General features: G+C 37.8%; 2 protein-coding genes across 3 annotated transcripts in view; both read right to left on the bottom strand.

Annotated features, from left to right (window-relative positions):
* Nucleotides 1-3,034: 3,034 nt before the first annotated feature.
* Nucleotides 3,035-14,320, bottom strand: fam124b (family with sequence similarity 124B). 2 transcript variants are annotated; one of them, XM_084126528.1, is made up of 4 exons: nucleotides 13,989-14,320; nucleotides 12,428-12,465; nucleotides 11,557-12,323; nucleotides 3,035-5,819 (listed from the first exon to the last, which is right to left on the bottom strand). In XM_084126528.1, the coding sequence occupies exons 1-4, from the start codon at nucleotides 14,063-14,065 to the stop codon at nucleotides 5,313-5,315; spliced, it is 1,389 nt and encodes a 462-aa protein (XP_083982654.1). In that variant the 5' UTR covers nucleotides 14,066-14,320; the 3' UTR covers nucleotides 3,035-5,312. The 2 variants fall into 2 exon arrangements, with proteins under 2 accessions (XP_083982654.1, XP_083982655.1); XM_084126529.1 differs by having other exon boundaries at nucleotides 3,513-5,819; nucleotides 13,873-14,180.
* A 1,914-nt stretch (nucleotides 14,321-16,234) lies between these two features.
* Nucleotides 16,235-23,242, bottom strand: part of cul3b (cullin 3b) — a 32,137-nt gene continuing 25,129 nt past the window's right edge. The window contains exons 14-16 of the mRNA XM_084125783.1: nucleotides 19,428-19,614; nucleotides 17,839-17,984; nucleotides 16,235-17,226 (exon numbers count right to left, since the gene is read on the bottom strand). Of these exons, the coding sequence (XP_083981909.1) occupies nucleotides 17,095-17,226; nucleotides 17,839-17,984; nucleotides 19,428-19,614 (465 nt within the window). The 3' untranslated portion in view covers nucleotides 16,235-17,094. The remainder of the gene's footprint in view (nucleotides 17,227-17,838; nucleotides 17,985-19,427; nucleotides 19,615-23,242) is intronic.

Here is a 23,242-nt window from a genome sequence, read left to right as displayed (position 1 = left end):
TCATTCATGGGGGCCACCTACAACACACCAAATACATCAGTGTGCGAACACACACCAATACACCATCTCATTGGTTCTGTGCTATCAGTTGAAAATTAGTACAATAATACAATTATTATTATATTATACAAAGCTACAACAATTGCTGGAGCACAAAAAAACAAAAAAATGTATCATGGTTTTACCACTTTTTAGACATGTAATACGGTAATACAGTGGTATTCTTTGAAGTAATGTGGAGTACAGCACATCATTCAGCACTATGGTCCATATCAAAGTACAATCCGGTACCATCACTGTACCACAATACTGTTTTGTAAAGGAAGCTAAATTAAAGTTACATGTTGACCTACAGCATTACTCACCTCATGCCAAGTCTGAGTGATAACATTGAATTTCCTCACGCAATTGAAACAATCCACACCATCAAAACCACCAATACAGTAGACAAACTCATCCAGGACTGCTGTTCCATGATAGGCTCTGGGATGGTCACCCTCTTGAGTCACACTGACCCAGCAGTCTGCCTTCGCATCGTATGCCTCAATCTCATTGGTGGGAACGCCGTCACTAAATCCTCCGATGGCCAATAGGATCGATGAGGGCAGACGTGGTTCATCCATGTTGAGGTCAAACAAAGTCTTGATTACACTGATGATAACAGGCATGCAGGCTTCATTCTCCATCACTAGGTCACCACAGGATTGTGTCTTTGTGGGACTTTTGCTCAGGAGAGTTCTATAGAATGTGTTTGTGACATCATAGTTGTAGAGCTTGAATATATTTTTTCAGTTTGTGTCTTGGCCACATAATTATGTTTTATCGACTCCTTTTGAATGAAACATCTTCACAGTAACAAAGATATTAAAATTGATTAAAAAAAATAACTCAGTGACAAATAAAATAAAGCATGGGATAATTAGTCATTTGAATATGCAATCATCCATTTTGATTGCACAACATACACACTAGTGAGTTTTTGACAGAAGGACAGATTTTTCTTGCGTGGTGTGACTGTGACCCCAAACAAGTTTACCAGAGACCTGTATGAAGAGGATTGTTCTTCATAGATGTCATATTCCCATTCCATTTCAAGGTCACGCAGCATTAGGCCACATCATGAGTGCAATGTCTTACTTTTATTGGTTAAATCTGTACATTTAGAATTACTGCCATTATAAGGAAAATTACATATAAATGACCAAGCTGATTTTTTATTTATTATTTTTTTACAATATTTAAATATTCAACAAACAAGACTTTGAACAGTCACTAAGACACTACGGCTGTATCTGAAATTGTCCCTTATACTGTACCAGCAGTTCTCAACTGGTTTGGCCATGGGACCCACATTTTCCCATGGACATTAAGCCGTGACCCAATCATTTTTATTTTATTTATTTTTTTAGGAATTTGACCTAATATATTTGGTATTATCACAATATTGAAATAAGCGTTTTCAAACAATAACAGGTTTTATATATTTTTCTTAAAACAAAAAGAACTCTAAAATTATATTTAAATCCAATAAAGCAATACACACAAAAACTGCATAAAGTGATTCAAGTGTTATAAAGAATTATAAAGAACAATAGGCAACACTTTACAATAAAGTAAAGTCAGTTAATGCATTAACCAACATTAACAATGAGCAAAAGCTACATTTGTTACCATAGTTATTTTTTGTTAACATTAGTTTAAAAAAATACAACTGATCATTGTTAGTTCATGTTAGCTCAGGTCCATTAAATCCTTTTGAATTTAATAACTGATAATAACTGAGCTGCAAATCAGCATATTAGAATGATTTCTGAAGGATCATGTGATTGTCACTGGATTAAATTACATTTTAAAATAGTTTCCCATGTGAATATCTATCTATAAATTACAGAAACGTCTGTCTGTCTGTCTGTGTGTGTGTCTGTTACTCGCATATCTCTCGAACCGTTAGTCCGATGGATTTCAGACTCGACAGGTGTCTTGCCACGGGCACGAGTAAGTGCAGTGCCAAGTTTGACGTTGTTTGGATGAGAAATGCAAAAGATATGGTTAAATATATCATTTTTAGAAGGTTGTGGTTTAAAAATAAACATTCTGACATAAACACTCAGTCAGCTACACTGTTTACTTCTGAATATTATAGTTTGGTTTCAAATCGTGATACATTTCTGTTTCAAACTTCCACATAGCATCTTTAGGTTATAATAACATAAAAAATTCAAATCCAGATTTTGATTTTCAAAGATTTATTATAAAAACGGATTATTTTTTCCCAAAAATGCAATAAATTCATGACACTTTTTTTTTTTCAAAATGCAATTAATCCATTGAATCAATTTAAAAGTTATTTTTTATCATATTGAAACTGTTGAAATCAGCCATTGCTAAGAAATATCTCCTGAACTTTTTTGACTGCGATCAGCTCACAAAAACTGATTTTGCACGGGCACTTTGCACTGCTCCCTGAGTCGACACGCTTATTCATTTGTGGATGTTAACTGAATCTGTAAGTCAGCTGTTTACTTCTGAATATTATATTTAATTCTGGTGCGCTTAACATTATCGCTACTGACTGTGTAAATGCTATTTACCAACTAAGCATATCCTTTTCAATGTGTTGAGTCTCTTTCACGGGCATCATTTGTAGTTGCCTATGCACAAACTGTTTGCTCAAGCATAGCGTTTTCTCAGAGTTCATTGTGTGCTTTCTACCATGCACAAATAAAAATGTCACTGAACTTTTGCTGTGTAATTGTAACAATGAGCACTCAAACACACCAAACCAACAATTACTAAAAACACACTCAAAAACTGATTTTGCACGGGCATTTTGCACTAGCACTTAGAAGGTTGTGGTATACATAAACACTCAGTCAGCTACACTGTTTACTTCTGAATATTATATTTTATTCACAGCCATCATTTGTAGTAACCTAGCCTGCTCCCTGAACTCAATGCGTTCAGTCTCTTTCATGGGCACCAAACCAACAATTACTAAAAACACACACAAAAACTGATTTTGCACGGGCATTTTGCACTAGTATTTTAAATTTTAATGACATTTCACAATATTACTGTTTTTACAAATAAATTCAGCCTTGGTGTAGAGTGATGTTGAGTGCTCAAATGTTAAAGATGACATTGTAGGCGCTTCATCCCTGTGAGACTGTGTCCTTCTGAGGCATCTAGACTCCCCCTTAACCCTGAACACTAGAACGAGACTGTCTAGCATGTCAGAAAGGTTTCCTCCACAGTCAGGCGTGAAAATACGAAGTGAAAGCTCAAGGATTCTCCAGATTGAGGCGGTCTTCAATGGCAGCCGAGATCCTAGAACGCAGCTTTCTGTTTCAGAAGCAGCCGGAGGCTCAGACACCAGATCTGGCTAACATACAGCCTCATAAAACAGATGCAAAGTCAAAATATCATCACTCGGGGAACACATTTAGACAAATTTGAAAACATAAAGAAAGAAGAACAGATGTAAGCAGCCAAGAAAAAGAAACAGACGAATTTGTGATTTCTGAGTCTATTAAATCAAACAACACTTCTCTAGTTTATTCCAAACATCCTTCATACATAATTATTAAATTAGTTTGCTACCAACATACAATGACATTATTTGATATGTAATAACTGTAATGAAATACAAAGTACTACATATTTAATTACACATTTCGTAAAATTGCAGTAAAATATCAAAATACACTCTAAAAAGTATTTTTTCCTGCTGAGATTTCATTTTTAGTGGTAATAATAATTTAGTGGACATACTATAATAGTTCTGAGACAAATACAGTGCTGTGTACAGAATAACATAAAACCTGCTAACTAGGGTTTACTCGCTACATTTTATACAATGTCTGTTTACAACTTTAACAAGTTAATCATATTTGGCTCGTGCACTACAGCGGAGGTGTCCTGCAGAGTTTGCCTCAACACACCCGTCTGAAGTTTCTCGTCAGAGCTTGATCAGCTGGTTCAGGTGTGTTAAACTCTGCAGGACAGTGACCCTCCCGGAGCAGACTTCAGGAATCCAGGATGATCCATGACATTTGGCAGGATGTGTAGTATTCAACCGGAGCAGATTACATGAGGAAATTTCAAATGATTTTTAAAAAACTAAAAACTATTCACTGAGCGGTACTCCTATTAGCAGGATTTCTTTACCAGTATTCCTTTTTGAACACATCCTGAACAACGTTCTCAGTGTGTGTTCTGATTAAACTGACACTAACATTACATCATCTGACAATTTCAACGCCACTAAAATACTATTCACAAAATCCTGTGTTGTATGTGTCTCCTTTCTTGTGGAGTCCATTTAAAGCTAAAGGGGGACATACCAAAAGATATTCTGGAAATTTCAATATCGACTTCATGTTTAACAATTCATCTAAATGAAATAGTCGTGTTGATCATAGAATTTGCATTAAAATGGAAAATAGAATCATTTCAAACATGGACTTTTGAACTATTATAGCCTATGCAAAAGACAAAATGCAATTAAGAAATTATATTAAATGATCATATATTGATATTACGTAATCTACCATGAAAGGGAATGCATGAACTGATACAATGAACTGAATGCACTGTAAAGGCGCCGATGCACTTCAAGCGTAAATCGAAGAATGAACTGGTGAGACGTCATTTTAAAAAAAAATCAGACCAGAACCAAATTAGTTCAAAACAGGTTTACGGAAACTTTAGGGCAAAGTTTACTCTGGCTGGTAAACGAACTACCATTGGTCGGTGGCGATGATGTAATAGGTGTGTGTGTGCTGAGGCTCCGCCTTCTTTGACATGGAAATCTTCTCCAGTTCATTTCTTCTGTTGAGTCCGTCAAGGTCAGACACGAGTAAAAACATGAACACACTGCTGTATAGTAGAAAAATAAGTTGTAATTCTTATTTAAAGACACACTGACAGTTGCTCCATGTTTAATACTGTATACCTGCTTGCTTATTGTATAAAGTGCTGTATTAATAAAGGTGACGTGACTTTACTGGACTGCTGAATTGCAGAGCTTGTGCAAACATATCCAGATCGCTATGATCAGATGCTTTCTCGACTACTGTTCTCTCCGCTGTCCTTTTTGTTGTGTTTATTTTGCTATTGAGAGGAAAGCATGCAGCACATATTTGCATATTCATCTAAACGCCGCTCTCAGCAGTGTGGGCGGTTTCGGGAACTTCTTTTTACCCTTGAGTAAAGAACAAGAAATTATTTATATCGGGGCCTTAAGTTGCTTTGGATAAAAGCATCTGCCAAATGATTCATGTAAATATGTGCTGCTTTCCCAATGGGAATGGTCAAATGAAGAACTCTTCGGCTTGTGCGTGTTGATGGCGACTCTGACACGGCGAAGCGCGAGTCTCTGCTTCAGAGGTCCACTGCGGCTCAGACAGCACATGTTTCAGGTCCCGGGACAGGGTCACCAGCGCAGACACTCCTACAGCACAGCCCGTGTCCACGTTGGTCTCAGGCTCCTCCTCTTCCAGCAGAAGGCATGATGTAGAGGTGTCAGAGGTTACCGCCGGCTCACACCAGTTCACGGACTGGCCTGCCGGGCTGCTGCGCTGGGACGAGTAACAGGAGCTTCCCGGAGGAGTGCTGCAGGTGCCGTCTGATCCCACACTCTCCCGACCACACGCCACTGACCTCAACCCTCGAGGACACCGTCCCACAGGCTGCTCCTTCACACGGGACGGCCTCCTGCAGGGGGTGGTGGCAGCCGCCCCGTTCCTCAGCTGCATCCTGGGACAGCTCAGGGGAAACGCAGACGTGAGGAGCGCCTGGGGTTGAGCTGGGGCGCGAACCTGCAGAAGAGGCCACACTTTATCAGTTCAACACAATTCGCACTTTTAAGGAACAGTTGCCATTAAAAAAAAATGCAGGCACTATTTACTTTACCCTCAAGTCATTCCAAAACCACACTATACTATGTTTTACCACAAAAAGTAAAAAGATATATAATCGTGCAATTGCAATTGTCTAGTAGCTTTGTGTAATTGATTACCCTCATCCTTCCCTCGGGTCATTTTGACCCCAAACTCGTTTTTGTGTTCATCAGAGGGGTCCAAGACCCTAGGACTTTTGTCGCACTTGAACCACGAATACACACACACGAAAAAAAAAAAATGCAATGGATTCGAGCTGTTTTGTGGTTGAATTTAAAAAAAAGTAACAAATCCTTAACAAAAAATTAATGAAACGCGAGGAATGCTTCAGTACACATAGAACAACCTACAAATGCTCAAAATTCAAACAAAAAATGCTAAAACTATAGTAAAATATTATGTTATAAAGTCTACATGTGTATCTGAATGCATCCTGAAGAAAAACTGACTTTAGCACCCAGCAGAACAGCTCATTTGCTCCATATAGAGCTATAAGGCCATCTAGTGGATAGAGTCATGAAATATCATGTTATATTTCTTTTTTCCACAAGAGGTCGGCAAAGACAATGTAAGATATTTTGAGCTGAATTAAAAGTTATGCATGAAATTGTGAGTTATTTTGAATTTAAGTTGAAAGAATGTGAGGAATGTGCTTAAATTATTTATTATTTATTGATCAAATCTAGTCATTTAAAAGGTAAATAAAAAATACAAATAAAATAAAAAAATCTCCAAAAAAAAAATGCATTAAAAAATAGAAAACAAATATTATAAAAAATGAAATAAACTTTCTGGACAAAAATAATTTGAGGGCTTAGGGTCTATTTTGACCCGCAAGGGAAAGATGTGTTACAAAGTGTGAGGGAAGGATGAGGGTTAAGACATTATTCATTTTCCCCTCCGCAACACTCAAGTCAAATATAGAAAATATTTACGATATAGTTACGTCAGGCTTGACATCTACAAAATTTGGTTGCAAAACATGAGAAACAATGACATTTGATGTGACTGGCCCTCATCAAATGTCAAAATAATGTACACGTGTGGTCTTGCGGACTTCAACTGTGAAGTTATTTTAGGTTGCAGAAGGTCACTCTCTAGACCCCTTTATGCATCCTTGATGCGTTTATGGCTTTTATACATTTGTTCAGTCATTCCCAAATTATTTGCTTGCTATTTGCTGTTTTAGAACAATAGACTTTCTTTAAAAATATACAATTTCCTAATGGGGTGGAGTTGGGGTAAGGTTTAGAAATATTTCTGAACAGATGCATACATCAACTTTAAAATAAATGCATGTACAAAATGTAACCTTTATGTCCATGTTTTCAGTCAGCGTAGTTTGTCACATCAGCACAGTGTGGGATAAGTTGACAATTTCAAAACAACCTTAATATGTAGCAGATAAATGTAGGAAAATTAACTGGCAGCAGATTTTATTATATCCGCTTTAACTTATATTTTTAATCTTTCTTTAAATACTGGTGTTATTCCAGAAATTTGGAAATCAGCATTTGTTGTTCCTTTACTAAAAGGGGGGGATCCCACTATAATGAATAATTACAGGCCAATCTCAAAGCTCTGCGTTTTATCAAAGATATTAGAAAGTCTTATTAGTGAACAGTTGACATGCTATTTGAACGCAAACAAAGTGTTGTCTATCAATCAATCAGGGTTTCGCAAAAAACACAGTACTACAACGGCTATTTTGAAAGTTTTAAATGATATTGTAGGGTCAATGGATAATGGTGAATTTTGTGCCTCGCTTTTTATTGATTTATCAAAGGCTTTCGATACAGTGGATCATGGAATATTGCTGCACAGATTGAAGGTTGTTGGTTTATCAAGTCACGTTATTCCTTGGTTTAAAAACGATCTGAGTGGAAGAACCCAGTGTGTTCAAGCCGAAGGTAAACAATCTGATTCATTAGAGATTTCCAAAGGTGTTCCCCAAGGATCGGTGCTCGGGCCCCTTTTATTCACCATTTATATAAATAGCCTTGATTATGACATTCAGGATGCCAATTTTCATTTTTATGCCGATGATTCTGTCGTGTATAGCAGCGCTTCCTCTGGACAGCAAGCCTTGTCTAAGCTTCAGTCAGCCTTTAATATTATTCAGTCAAGGCTTCACAGTTTAAAACTTGTTCTGAATACTGATAAAACCAAGTATATGTTATTTTCCAACTCAAAAAAACTTGAAAATAATTTAGTATCTCTTCAGACCCTTCAAGGTACAGTGATTGAATTAGTAAAAGAGTACAAATATCTAGGCATCTTAGTTGATGATGCCCTATCTTTTAGCTCTCATATCACTCAACTGAAGAATAAACTGAAAATCAAGCTTGGGTTTTATTTCAGGAACAAGTTTTGCTTCTCTTTTAATGTAAAAAAGAAATTAGTCTCTGCTACTTTTCTCTCTGTCCTTGATTACGGTGATGTTGTATATCAGTTTGCACCTTCTTATCTTCTTTCTTCCTTAGATGCCGTTTATCATGGTGCTCTAAGGGTTCATATCAGATTGTAAATCTTCAACTCATCATTGCACTTTGTATCACAGAGTAGGTTGGCCTTCTCTGTCTATCAGAAGAAAAATGCACTGGTACTTAATTATTTACAAAGCCATCTTGGGGTTGTTGCCTTCTTATCTTTGTTGTTTTATGCAACAGAAAATTACCAAGAATTATTTTCTTCGTTCGCAAAACTTTTATACTCTTTCTGTTCCTTTCACTCGAACTGAGCGAGGTAAGAAGTCTTTTATGTATGCAGCGCCGTTTGATTGGAATTTCCTCCAATCTAAATTAAAATGAGAAAATCTGCTGACTCTAGACCATTTCAAATCAGTTATCCGGCAAATGGAAGTTGATCTAACAATATGCAACTTCTTTTAAGTGTCTTTAATTTGTTTGTGTGATGTTTATCTGTGATGGAATTGATTGTACTGCTGCACATTTTTGGCCAGGACACTCCTGTGAAAGAGATTTTTAATCTCAGAGAGCTTTTTCTGGTTAAATAAAGGTTAAATAAAATAAAAATAAAATATCAAAATTTGTGATAAATAGCACACGCGCACTCACACACACAGGTTAAAGCAAAAGTCCCTTTCAGTCACTTTCAGGAAAATCACGTTACAGGGTTTCTTTGATTCATTTTTCTTTACTTAAAAAATATTGTTTGAAAGCAATAAATACACAATACGGCCTCCAGCTCCTCCAAGTGCATTTAACTAAATAACGTTCATCGTCATGGTCACATTAACACATTTATATTCATATCAACACAACCTCTCATGTTTTATTGCTTGTTGCACTCTTGAATGAATGTGCATTTCGCTAATACTTCGCTAATACATGCACTTGAAATACTTCTAAATTCAGGTTTTGGGAAACACTCTCATTGGTCATTCTCAGCATATTTTACACCGCGTGGTTTTACACTGATGGAACCTGTCATGTCCCATCCCACAGTGATGCCATATTCAGTGTGTCTCCAGGGGAACTGTGGCTGCAAGACAATTAGATATCAAAGCCTCCATCTCTCCACGGTCACTCTTTTGTTTGACATTATAACCTTGAGTGGCAAAACAAGGATATCCATAGAAATAATTCTTATAATATTTGGATCGGTCACCCAAAACTGAAAATTCTGCCATCATTTATAAAATAAAAAAAGTCTCAAAACTGTTTGGTTACCAACATTCTTCAAAATGTCTTGTTTTGTGTTCTGCAGAAGAAAGAAAGTCATACAGGTTTAAAACGACATAAGTGATGACAGACTTTTCAATTTTGGGTGTCCCTTTAAACAATAATGCTTGACATATTACAATATGAATTATCAAGCAAATACACTGTGCATATCCCACAACCTGCAGCATATGCAACCTTCGACTTGAGATGACTTGGTCTTTTGACAAAATAGCTGATTAGAGTTTGTTTCATAAATGACGAATTTTTTCATTGAACTAAATTGAATCAACATTAAACTGACTCAAAATTAATAATGACACTATTGTCTTCTGTCGAGCTGCTTTTAGCTCAATTGAATTAATTTCATAATTGAACTTTATACGGTTATTGAATTAACTGAATAATGACACAGAATATTTTGTTAGATCTGCTTTATGGCAGATTTTGAATTTGAAAAGTTTGCATCATTGATTGGTATTTTCCTGTTTATCACTGTGAAGCTGCGTTGAAACAATCTGTATTGTAAAAAGCGCTATATAAATAAAGGTGACTTGATTAATACAAATATTCAGTATATATACAGTATATAGCTTAACCTGTATATATATATATATATATTAGGAGTTTAACAATATATCGTGCCACAATATATCGCAATACAAAAATACAACATGTATCGTGGATGGTGACAATCTGTATTTTATATACTTTTTTTTGTGAAAAAAAAAAAAAAATCAAGTTTACAGAGTTTTAGTGTCAGTACTAACATTAAACTGCTATATATAACGTTGAATATAATGTAATAATAATGCAATGGGGGAATATTTGTGGGTCCTGATTATGCCAAATAACTTCTGTGACCAGTAAAAAGTGGCCTATGTTATTATAAATATATCTAGTCAGTGACAGAGTTCAAGCATATTCGTCTAAAATAATTCTGTTTTTTCAGCTTCAGAATGATGAATATTTTTATTCTGGCGTCTCTATTGTCCTGTGTTTTGGGTTTCCAAAGTCCAAGCCTATTCATTTACACCCACAATGTAACACCAAATTTACCAGTTTACTCAGCAGTACATTTTTTGTTAACCTTTTACCATATGTATTGGAGTATCGCAATAATATTGTATCGTGTTTTCAGTATCGTGATATGTATCGAATCGTGACATGAGGGTACCGTTTCACCCCTAATATATATATATATATATATATATATATATATATATATATATATATATATATATATACAGTGCTATGCATAAGTTTAGACACCCATGCTAAAGTTGACTAAAAAGAGGAATAAAAAAATCATCTTTTGGAAATTAAACTTAATGCCTTAATTAAAAAAATTAGGAAAAATCCAACCTTTAAGGACACCAATTTTCTTTGTGAATAAATAATGTATCGTAAATAAATAAATGTTCCTTAAAATACAGGGTGCATAAGTCTGGACACCCCTGTGTTAAATTCCCATAGCGGCAGGCAGATTTTTATTTTTAAAGGCCAGTTACTTCATGGATCCAGGATACTATGCATCCTGATAAAGTTCCCTTGGCCTTTGGAATTAAAATAGCCCACATCATCACATAGCCTTCACCATACCTAGAGATTGGCATGGTTTTATTTCAGTTAGCCTAATAGCTGGTTTGATTTGCACTGAGAGATGATCTTATGGAAAGTACTCCATGCCAATCTCTAGGTATGGTGAAGGCTATGTGATGATGTGGGGCTATTTTAATTCCAGAGGCCAAGGGAACTTTATCAGGATGCATAGTAATTCCCAAAAGATGATTTTTTATTCCTCTTTTTAGTCAACTTTAGCATGGGTGTCTAAACTTATGCATAGCACTGTATATATATAGCATATATAGTAACTAAAGTAAATTTAAGTCAAATATCATATATTAAAGAAACCCATTGGTTTGCCAGTATAAGAGGGGATATAGAAACCAGAACACATTCCCGTGACCCACCTGAAAGAGGATCTTGTTGCCGTCCAGGTCTTCGGTGTGCCATCGGGTCGAGCTGATGGGCGAGCAGGTGTTGGGCAGCAAGGGCACGAGCTGTCCGATCTCTCCCACCCTGAACTGCAGCACGGCGGAGCAGCACGGCTCCACTCGGACCCCCGGCGAGAGCTGTTTGATGGCCAACTGCAGGCTGAAGCCCGGTTCTGTGAGCAGAGTGAACCAGACGAACCCGGGCTTCTGCTCCTCCGCCCTCCTCCGCAGAACCGTCTCGTACAAACGCACACCGTCCTCAAAGTTATCATAGGTGCTGTGCAGAGTCACTCGCAACACCTCCTCTCCGTAGTGCACCGTCCGCACCCCCCACACCGGCATCCCCGCGCCCAGGCTGGAGAAGTCCCGGCTGGGCAGGAGGTAGGGCCTCAGTGGGGCGCTGGACGGGGAGTTGGCGTCAAAGCTCTCCGTGTGGTGGATCTGCCAGGGCGGGCGCTGCAGAAAGTCCAGCACCCTGAGGATACGCTCCTCCCCGAAAGACTCGTGCAGGAACATGGTCACCGCGAGTGAGGGGAAGCTGCCGACAGGGCACAGGTCAGTCCTGGCGTCGTCCTGAAGGGGACAGGCGCGCTCGGACACCCGGAAGAGGCGCAGACCGGGCCGGACCCACCGGAGCAGGCGGTCCAGAGTGAGCTGGAGCAGGAGCGAGTCCCCGGGGTTGGTGAGCAGGTGCAGGGTGACCAGGAGACGCTCCTCCTGACCCGGGCTGGACACGAGGTCAGCTGTGCCACAGGCAGACAGGAACATATCACAGATCTGGCAGAATCACACGCCTGGCTGTTGATGTGATAGCCTATTAAATGTAATGTATGGGAAATGGACTTACTGCTGCTGCTACTGCATGACATTTTACCGCAGTCAGATCTAAAGAAAAAAACAACAACAACACAGTAACACTTTATTTCGATAGTCCACTTTAGACTTTCTACTACTAACTATAAGTACCTTTGCAAATACATGTCAACTAACTCTCATTAGAGTATTAGTAGACTGTAGTAGACTGATGGTTATGGTTAGGGTTCGGGTTAGTAGAATAAGTTAACTTGTAGTTGCCAAGTTATTTATAGTCAGTAGAATATCTGTTGGGGAGAATCACAATAAAGAGTTAGCAGATATTAATCAGATAATCTACTGATACTCTAATGACGGTTAGTTGACATGAAGTTGCAAAGTTACTTCTAGTTAGCAGAATGTGCAAAGCGGACTATCGAAATAAAGTGTTACATTTACATTTAGCAGACGCTTTTATCCAAAGTGACTTACAAATTAGGACTAAATTAAGCGAGTCATCATGAAGGGGCAACAACGCAAGAAGTGCTCAAAATACGAAGTTCAGGCATTATTCAGAGTAGCATAAGCCTGATAAGTGATGTTTCAAAGGGAAAGGAATTTTTTTTTTTTTTTTTGTTACCCTTTATACCCTTTTTTATGGTCCCTTTTGAACATTCTTTTGACTATAAGTAACTTTGCAACTACATGTCAACTTATTTTAACCCAAACCCTACCAGTCTACTAATACTCTAATGAGAGTTAGTAGATATATAAGAGCAGTGTTACTTATAAGTCAACAGAATGTGTTAAAGGAACCATCAAAATAAAGTGAAACCAAAAACACTAATTATAATGGGTTTAATACTGTTCTAATGACATCCATCCTTTAGCATGGCGTATCAGCTCATGAAGCAATAACCCTATTATGACCTAAAGTTCCTGAAACCGGTTTTAATGATCATTTTCATCAGTGTCCCAGAAACCAAACAACATTAAAAACTTTAAAGTTTAATTGGCAACACTTTACAATAAGGTTCATTAGTTAACATTAATTAATTAACATGAACTAACAATGTGCAATATATTTGTTACAGTATTTATTCATCTTTGTTAATGTTAGTTAATACAAATACAGCTGTTCATTGTTTGTTTATGTTAGTTCTTACAGTGCATTAACTAATGATAACAAATAATGATTTTAATAACGTATTAGTAAATGTTGAAATTAATATTAACTAAGATTAATACATGCTAAAGAAGCATATTGTTAATTCTAAGGTAGTCAACTAATGTTAACTAATGAACCTTATTGTAAAGTGTTCCCGTTTAATTCAAATGTTCATTCAATCAAAACAAATAACTCTTGGTAGGTTGCATACAAACGAATAATAGTTGTGTGGTTTAGATTTTGTAGCCGTAGTGCCATGTTTTACTATTTGATCACCGCATTAAATAGCGCATATTTGAAGGCAAAACGTTGTTTGTATTGTTGCGATGTACCGTTTGTTGCTGCTGACGTCATTCAGCATTCATCGGCTGCTGTCGGTTACCGTGTTTCTCCCCCTTAGAGACGCAAACAAAAGTGAGTTTATCTTTAGCTTTCTCCGCTAACTCACCCCGCAGTCTCCGCGCCCGAGTCCGCAGTTTCATCCTCCGTCCTGCCCGTGAAGAGAAGCGGTTGTCGGAGGAGCATATGTGCGTTTACTCGAGCGCAAACCCCGCGTTAAACATGCTCGAGATCTTCGGCGAGCGATCGTTCACAAACCCGTTCGTGTGTGTGTTCGGGGAGTCGCGTTCACGCTGACGTCACTTCAGCGTTTATAATTTATGATGATGAGGCACTCTACCTAAAACCCTAAATATCACGATAACAGCTCTTTTAGATGGAGTCGTTACTAGATGAAGTGTCTTTCGAGAACACAGTTGAAGAGTGAGCAGGAGTCGGGGGAAGGGCTCCTCACAATAACAGTCGAGGGACAGGGGACTGACCCCGAGCAGATGCTGTCATCGGACGTGTGTGTGCGTGTGTGTGCGTGTGCGTGTGTGTGAGAGAGAGACAGCCAAACAGTTGATACAGAGACTTTAAAAAGCATCTTCTGAAGCACCTTTTTGCAGTTTTTCTCCTCCTTTTGTATTTAATTATGAGGTTCAAATACTTCATTTTGGTGGCCTTTTATGCACTAATTTGTGCTGGATTAGCTTGTCTGCTGGTATCTTAACGAGCACGCTTTTTGATGCACCTAAAATATTTACTGCATTGTTGTCAAATTGCTTCCTCATGTAACACCTTTGTCAGTCCATACACAGTTCATAAGTTTATAGACCACACTAACAACAGAATAGATTTAATGAACTTTACTGAAATATTAATAATAATTCTTCTCATCATCATTTCTTGACTCTCTGTCAATGCCTCTTTGCTTGTTGCTGTATTTGTCTTGACACTTATGGATTTAGTACACTGGTCAGTTCCAATCATATTGCAGCCAATATCACTGAATATCCCACTATGTTTTATTATTATAATTACGCTACGTTTATATGGCTATTATATTGTAGACTATTGAGTGGATAAAATATAGAAATCCTTTTAATTAATATATATATATATATATATATATATATATATATATATATATAACCCCAGGGGCGGAGCCAGACGATGTAAACATTCAGATTTTTTCCCCATTTACGTCAGCTAAATGCACTATTTTTCAGGCTGTTTTAGATAATAGAATGCCTAAAAATACACTATCTGGGAAAATGATGATAGTTACTCAGTAAAAAAAAAAAAATCACCCAGTAGAGCCTACAACCTATTTTGTATTTAATTGTTCTCCAGCTGTAGTGAATCCAAAACACCAAAAATGTTAAGGATGACTCATTTTCACCCCTGGCAACTAAAAAGAGGCAACCATCTGACTATTTTTAAGTTAGCCAACTAACCACCCGAAGCATCCACCCGAACCCATTCACCCCCCCAGCTGTTACCTGGATGACTTTTAATTTTTTTTTTATTATTAATTTACTTAAATTAGAACTAGGCTACATTATTATGTAATTATTTGTCCCATTTTTATAAAAAAAAAAATTATATGTCATAAACTGCATGTGCCACGATTATTATGTATAGGCTACTGAGCAAAAGTCTTTGGCACGTTAGTATTTTCACCACAAACAATGGTTTTAAGTCAGTTATTTATATTTTTGCTGTAGTGTGTCAGTAGGAAATATCAGTTTACATTTCCAAACATTCATTTTGACATTAATTGTAATAATCCAGTGAGATTTTTGTATGCACTGGTTGCCCCAGTTCTTCTGGATTTAGTGTCTCAGTTTTTTCTGTTTCTTCATTCTTCAAACAGACAGATCTGATACGGGACGATTACATAATTTACGGGACAGGAGGAAACCCGATGCACTTATGCCATTCCAAACCTGCATACATTTTGTCCTATTGAAGACTCATGCTACCAACACTTTCATGCTTCAAAGTTGATAACGACAATGCAAATCTAATCCATAAGAATCCAGCGGTCTTCTGAAGAAAAGAAAAAAAAAATTAAATTATTCAATTGTAAACATTAATCAATGCTTTTATGTGCGAGAACAAACATTATTAGTCCTTCCGGAAACTCCAAAGTGCTTGTGTCACATGCGGGAACTCCCTTCACTGGTCATTTACCATATTTGATGTACTCCATGTACGCACGTTATTCAATGTTTATATGTGAATAAAAAGAATGAGAAAATGTTGTGAGAACAGCTGAATGTTGAGTTGAAATGTGTAATTTCACACAGCTATCCCTTCTTTCATGTCCAAACTTCCAGGATCCTCCATTGTGAAGATTAGAGCAAGACCAACAGTCTGACCCAAAACGGCCAATCCTTTTATTGTTTTTTTTCCGTTCTTTTTCTACATTTATTGATGAAAACAAGGCCCTGTACAGTTCACTTCAGCATTGAGTACAATAACAATTATTTTACAATTTATACACATTGAAATATAATAATGCTGAAAACCCAAACTGATCCCCCATCTCTGTTTAAACTGCATTCAAAAGAATTCCTTTAAAATAAAATGCTTTTAAGTCATCTTACAATTGGCCATGTCAGACATGAAGAAGAAGAAAAAAAAAAGGAAACTGCGAGGGAAAAAATACAGCCAAACCACCTTTTTGTAAGCTGTGCAAGTCCACCTGTGTCCACTCTGACAATCTGACAGTAAAGCACAGGCGACCGGCAGGCAGAGATGAAACCTGAACAAACTATAAGGTGCCATAAACCAAACTCACTTACACAGATAGAAGAAAACAAAACAAAACAAAAAGAAAAAAAAGAAAAAAACAGAAGGAATTTCCTAATGATATGAATAGTCTTAATGATATCCAATGATGGGACACTGTGTGACTTACTTTATTAATTTAGTTGTATGATTATAAGGGACAGACACAAAAAAACAACAATTCTCTCATAGAGACCAAGACCTTCTGTAAAATCTTTGAATCTAATCCAGTGGAAAGCCTTGTGGGAATCGGTAAGAACAATTTAAAACAAGGTTTTCTTCTCAGTTTATTCCCAGTACGAATGACAACAAAGGCAAAAAAGGACATAAAATAAAATAAAATAACATCCCATGTGAGGTGTGTGACTAAGTCCCAAAAACGATGCTTGCTTGCTCACTCTCACTCGCTCTTTCATGCCAGATTCAACTTCGCTCCTTCATGCTACATATGTGTACACTTTGCGATCTTCTGGTGTTCTTGCCAAGTATTCTCTCTCAATAAGTCCTTCAATACGCTTTTTAATGACCACGGGACTTGGGAGGAATCGTGCCTTCAGCTGCTGGGTTACCTAAAGGCAAAAACACACAAGAAAAACTGAAGTTCTACAAGCAAAAGTCTAAAAAAAACATTTCTGAATACAGTGAAACTGAACATGTTGGTGATCTTATTTTACGTCCCCCACAAAAACCACAGACATCACGGTTATTCTCAGATAAAGCCAGAATGAAGTATATATAAAAACACAGTTCACACTGACACTATCCTATATACTTCATTATGCTTTTTACTATATTTAAATAGATCATGTAGACAAATATATGGAAGCTTGTTTCCGCCACAGAATAAAACATTTAAAAAGATAATGGTGACTTTTTATCTCACAATTCTGACTTTTTTCTCAAAACCACAAGATAAACTCGCAATTCTGACTTTATATCTCGCAATTCTGACTTTATATCTCGCAATTCTGACATCTTTTCTCATAAACGCTATAAACTCACAATTGCGAATTATAAACTCCAATTCTGAGAAAAAAAAATAAAAAATGTTCTCCTCAGAATTGCAAGTTTACAATTACCCTTTTTATTCTTTTACTCTGTGGCAGAAACAAGCTCCAATTACAAATATCTTTTTTTTTTATGCTCAAACTATTGTCACAAAAAAAGTGTAGTCTCCGCACCTCTGCTACAAGAACATTGTGCTGCATTTTCTTTCTGGACTTCATGATCCGAACAATAGCTGCCTCAATTTCATGTTTCCTGTCGTCATCCACTTTTTGTCGCGTCTCCTTCCTCTCAGGATCCGATTCTCCCTGTTTGGCTGCAACTGCAGGGAAGAGACACAAACAGGTTAGTGGAAAAGCTTTCCAAATGATTACCTAGGAGAACGTCTCTGACGTCCATACCAGAGCTGATGCACATTTTTAAGGCTTTTTAAGACCTGAAGAAATACAAATTAATATTGTACATTAGGGATGTGCGATATTGACGACAAAGTTATCTCTCGATATTTTCACTTTTGTTTTATATATATATATATATATATATATATATATATATATATATATATATATATATATATATATATATATATATATATAAAACAAAAGTGAAAATATCGAGAGATAACTTTGTCGGTATATATACACATGGATAGTTACACCCCTCAAGAGCTGCCGTTTTGGAGATGCTCTGACCCAGTCGTCTAGCCATCACAATTTGGCCCTTGTCAAACTCGCTCAAATCCTTACGCTTGCCCATTTTTCCTGCTTCTAACACATCAACTTTGGCCTCGTTTACACTGCAGATCTTGATGCCCAATTCTGATTTGTTGCCTATATCTGATTTTTTTGACCATCCGTTTACACGATCTTTCAATTGTGACCCATATCCGATTCATGTGTTTACACTTGCCATACTATCTGAAACATTGCGCATGCTTAAGGGTTAAAGTTTCTTGCACAGATGGACGAACGCGATATATGCAAAGTTCGCCAAACACCACTTTTGAATAAGAAACAATATCAAGTCTATGAAACTCGTCAAAACTCAACAACCTCAGAACACAAAAACCTTGACACTAACGGTGGAGTTGGGCTCAGGAGTAGAACAGCTGTGGACATTTTTTGTTTTTTGAGCAGCTGCGGACGAATTCTTTCTCTGCACACACAATATGACGTCACACTCTGCGCGTATGTTTTAAAAAATATAATTTAACATGTAAATAGTCCAAACACTTTTTAAATAGCCCACTTAAAGTGTTTATTACAAATAAATTACTAAATGCTTACAATTACATTTACGATCCTGTGAAAACCTCCCGTGCCCGTCCTCATTCCTCTCCTACGACGACACAACGTTTCGTCGGGCCATCCGTCCCTTTGCAGAAGCGCGTCGGGGTTTCTCTCGTCATTAAACCGCGGAGACGTAATGCCTCAGAAAATCCGATCTGCCTGTTTACATGACAGTCGCATTGGCACATATCTGATTTATATCTGATTTAATACCACATATGAATGAGGCCTGAAACCGATCTCGAAATATCCGAATGCATGCATGTTTTTTTTCCTGTTTACACGGTCATAGAACACATCCGATCTGTGTCACATACGAGCAAAAAATCGGAATGGGTCACATTTCACTGACAGTGTAAACGAGGCCTTAGAGGACGAAATGTTCTCTTTCTGCCTAATATATATAATATAATAATATATCCCACCCACTAACAGCTGCAGTCAGTTCTAAAGCATCAACACAAGATGACTGTTACCGGTTTGAATCTTGACTCTGTGCAGCCTGGAGGTGAACTGGTCGTTGACAGTGAACACGTGGCCGCTCTCGATCTCTTTCGACTTGGGTTCTTTAGTGAGGACTCGCTGTGTGGGCTTTCCACAGGCCAGAGACTGCAGTGCCCGCACCAGCTCTCTCTCTGGGATATCAGTCTCTTGCTGAATCTCCTGCCAAAAGAGGAAAACACAACAGGGACATGAGAATAGGGATATGGGGAAAGTATGGTGATGCCCTTACTTCAGGCATTTTTTCAACAACACGTACTGATGGTTTGATCCAGTTTAAAACAAAGATTAGACTGTGATCTAATCCAATTTCAGATTTTTTTTTCTTTTGAACAACCCATTTTTCAAAGTTTGATCAAATCTTGAAACCTGAAATCCGGTCAGATTACGTTTGAACCACAGTCTATGGTTTGAACAACTGGGCCCTGTGCATAAAATGAGTAATTATAGTACTTCAACAGAGACATAATTGAAAGCCAGGTCTAAACTTACTTATTATTAACAAATTTCAAGTGAATTGTTAAGTAAAGTCAAAGAAACACAAAACCAATTCTAATAAATTAGGTGAGCCTTTATGGTGTTTCAATAATCTTTCAGCTCTCTGTTTGAAGAGAGTTCTTGATAAACAAGTAATAATACATCCATTTCAAACATTTGATATCCAATACCCAATACGTCAAAGCATGGTTAAAGCATAGTTATTTCCAAACTTACACCGGTGTCTTCGGGGGCTTTCACACTAGAGGTTTACTCTGAAACAGAGCATGATTTAAACGAAAGATTGCAGTGTCGAACCTGACACACCTGTAGGAGGTGTGTTTGGAAATCTGATTGCACTCGGGTCTGCACTTCTTCAGAAAGTAAATTAACATGTGATGATGTTTTAGCTGATGAGATCAATAAATCAAAAAAAAAAAACATGTAGGGGATGAAAGTGGAGATGATTTACCTTACGAGAGAGATTAAATACGTAATACGAGTGAGATTAATCGTGCAGTGTAATCATGCACAGTGCATGCAAACAGAGTGCTGGCGCATTAAATAATTAATTTAAATGTTAGTACATAGTAGTTAAAGACACTTTATATAAAGAAATGCCATTCAAAATACACATTTGTACTGTTATCGCGAGACAGGCGAGTCCAAAACAGGAGAATACACAACACGAGGAACACTCCTGTCATCCGAGGATTTCACTGCAGAGCACAGTGGAGTTCACAATGCACTGATACACCAATAAAAAAAAAGAAAAGGTAGATACGCCTCAGCGGTTCTTACTTTAGACCGTTCCAAAACAGGAGAATACAGCCGGACTCAACATGAAGAGCCTAACACGCACCAAGTGTTGTAACCATGACACTGTGCTCGTGTGAAACCAAGCACTACTTTCCACACTTCAAAGCATTGTTGCACGAATGAGAATCTAATGTGGAACATGATGTAACTGACAAAATCATCAATGGAGTGAAAACAATAATGACCCAAGCTGAAAGAGATTGGATCGCAAGTTTCCCGGACTTGTATAAAACTCCTCACAACACTGCGGTCATGAGCACCACTCCCATGATTCACGGGCACCATTGCGTGCAGCATGAGCAAACTGCTGAAAAATCTAGATTCAAAACATAGTTGAACTGTTGTCATCTGAAACACAGCATGTGGTGGAAATGACAAAGCAGACTCAATCATGGCCAGACTGATCACACGAGCCGAATGCTGGGCAGCCTTAGGCCACGTGTCCACCAAAGCGTTTTAGCCTAGCTTTGGGCGCTTGAGAGCGTTTAGGCAGCGCAGCGGTTTTTCAGCTGAGACACTTTCCTTGCTAGTATCTCATTTCACAGATAATTTGTTTCTGTATTGTTTCTATATAAACATTTTTTTTTTAATAAAATGTAAAGTATTTGCTCTGGCTCTTGTTTTTATTTTTTTTGTTCCGTTATTATGCTTCTTGTTGTACTTTGTACAAGCAGAATTGTGGCGATTGGTCGATGTGGTATTTGTCCCACCCCTACTCCTCTGTGGTCCCACCCCTACTCCTCTGTGGTCCCACCCCTACTCCTCTGTGGTCCCACCCCTACTCCTCTGTGGTCCCACCCCTACTCCTCTGTGGTCCCACCCCTACTCCTCTGTGGTCCCACCCCTACTCCTCTGTGGACGGCTGGGTAAAAAGTGACAGTGATGAGCGCTGCGTTTTACGCGAAGTTGAACATTCTTTAACGCTCGGCGACTGTTAAAAAACGCAGAGGTAAAATTTGGTCAAATTCTTCTTTAGCTGTTGCTAAAGTCAATGTCACAATGCATACCTGCTATGCAAAATGCGTACAGGTTGGCAGGTCTGCATTATGTATTAAAACACGTGCCTGCAGAGGGTGCCAACGGTCTGGTGTCTAATAATGCAATTCATGAATTCTCATCCGTGGAATGTGCAACTTACGGTATTTTGCTGGTTATTCCACACGGGTAAACTGCAATTGAGGATTTCTTTTAATCGAGTACTCGAATTTAATCGAGGAATCGTGACAGCTCTAATTCAAGTCATCTGGTGAAATTAATTTCATATCGCAATATGTATCGCAGAAAAACTAAATATTGCAATGTCAGTTTTTCCCAATATCGTGCAGCCCAACGCAAGTAGACACAAACATATTCAAACACCAGGAAACAGAGAAATGAGAACAGGCAGATCATCCGAGTTTTGATGGCACAAGCATGTTCTTTTGAGAAATCAGAGGAACAGTGTTTTGGTGGGTGGTGCCAGCGCCATCAGCCAACAAACTGCCATGATTCTTTACGGGCTTCAGACAATTGTCACACTTGAAGGGTTTGCTCCATAGAGTCAGCTAATAATGCAGCAATGAGTTAACCTATGAAAGGGAACTTTCATTCTATAATCCACAAATTCAATACTAAAATATTTAAAGGGACAGTTCACCCAAAAATGAAATTTATGTCATCATTTAGGCCGCATTGACTCTGCATGGTTCAAATGACCCAATTCCGATTTCTTCCGGATCGGATATGACCCATGAACATGTAAGCACAAAAAAGCACATGGATTCCGATATTCTCAGATCGGTTTCAGGCCTCATTCATATGTGGAAATAAATCTGATATGATTCGGATACGTGCATTTGCGCCTGCCGTGTAAGCGGACAGATCGGATATCCCCGTCAATGTGAGTTGTACGTCATTAAAAAAAGAAATTACTTTTTGAAATATTTAGCAGTACAGATATATCTACAACAAAATAAACTTCTCTAGTTGACTAGCAGAATATTTATTTCGTCCGTTTGTGTTAAATAAGTGGCGATCTGCCGTTGAAATGTGTTGCTTTTGAAATCATCCCGAGTGCTCGTTGCCGCTGACGGCGGCTCGTGCACAGACACACGCTTCAGTCCCGTTGTTGAGACTCTATTCTGAAGGGGGTGGACTGGAATCCACTGCTGCTTCAATATATATGTAATGAGTGATTATAAGCAAGGTATTAATCAATATATTTCCTTCTAAATATCAAATGACTTGAATGACTTCTCTGGAGATTTTACTTTGTTATAGAAGTTACCAGTGTGATTACTGAAATGTTCTTTTCATGTATTCTTTAATGTCAGTATTTGATATCTGAATGCAGTTTGTGTTTGAGAAAGGTCTTCAATGTGTTAAAACGTATAGGGGTCATTGAAGCCAATAGTTTAAGGGACCATTTCTTTGTTAAAGCCTTACTTTCCAGTTAGACTAAAGTGTAGCTCTCCTTGGGAGAAAGAACGCATTATCCTGATGTTTTGAGAGGACT

This window comes from Abramis brama, assembly GCF_963993115.1.
Source record: "Abramis brama genome assembly, chromosome: 10".
In the NCBI taxonomy this organism is placed as follows: domain Eukaryota; kingdom Metazoa; phylum Chordata; class Actinopteri; order Cypriniformes; family Leuciscidae; genus Abramis; species Abramis brama.
This window is presented reverse-complemented; position numbering and strand designations above follow the sequence as displayed.

What these genes read in the sequence shown, in the direction of transcription:
- fam124b (XM_084126528.1), bottom strand. Translation starts at nt 14,065, where the DNA reads ATGCTCCTCCGACAACCGCTTCTCTTCACGGGCAGGACGGAGGATGAA. An exon ending in TCGGGCGCGGAGACTGCGGG is followed by an intron (nt 12,466 to 13,988) that starts GTGAGTTAGCGG and finishes TTTTTTCTTTAG; the next exon opens with ATCTGACTGCGGTAAAATGT. An exon ending in GTCATGCAGTAGCAGCAGCA is followed by an intron (nt 12,324 to 12,427) that starts GTAAGTCCATTT and finishes CCTGTGGCACAG; the next exon opens with CTGACCTCGTGTCCAGCCCG.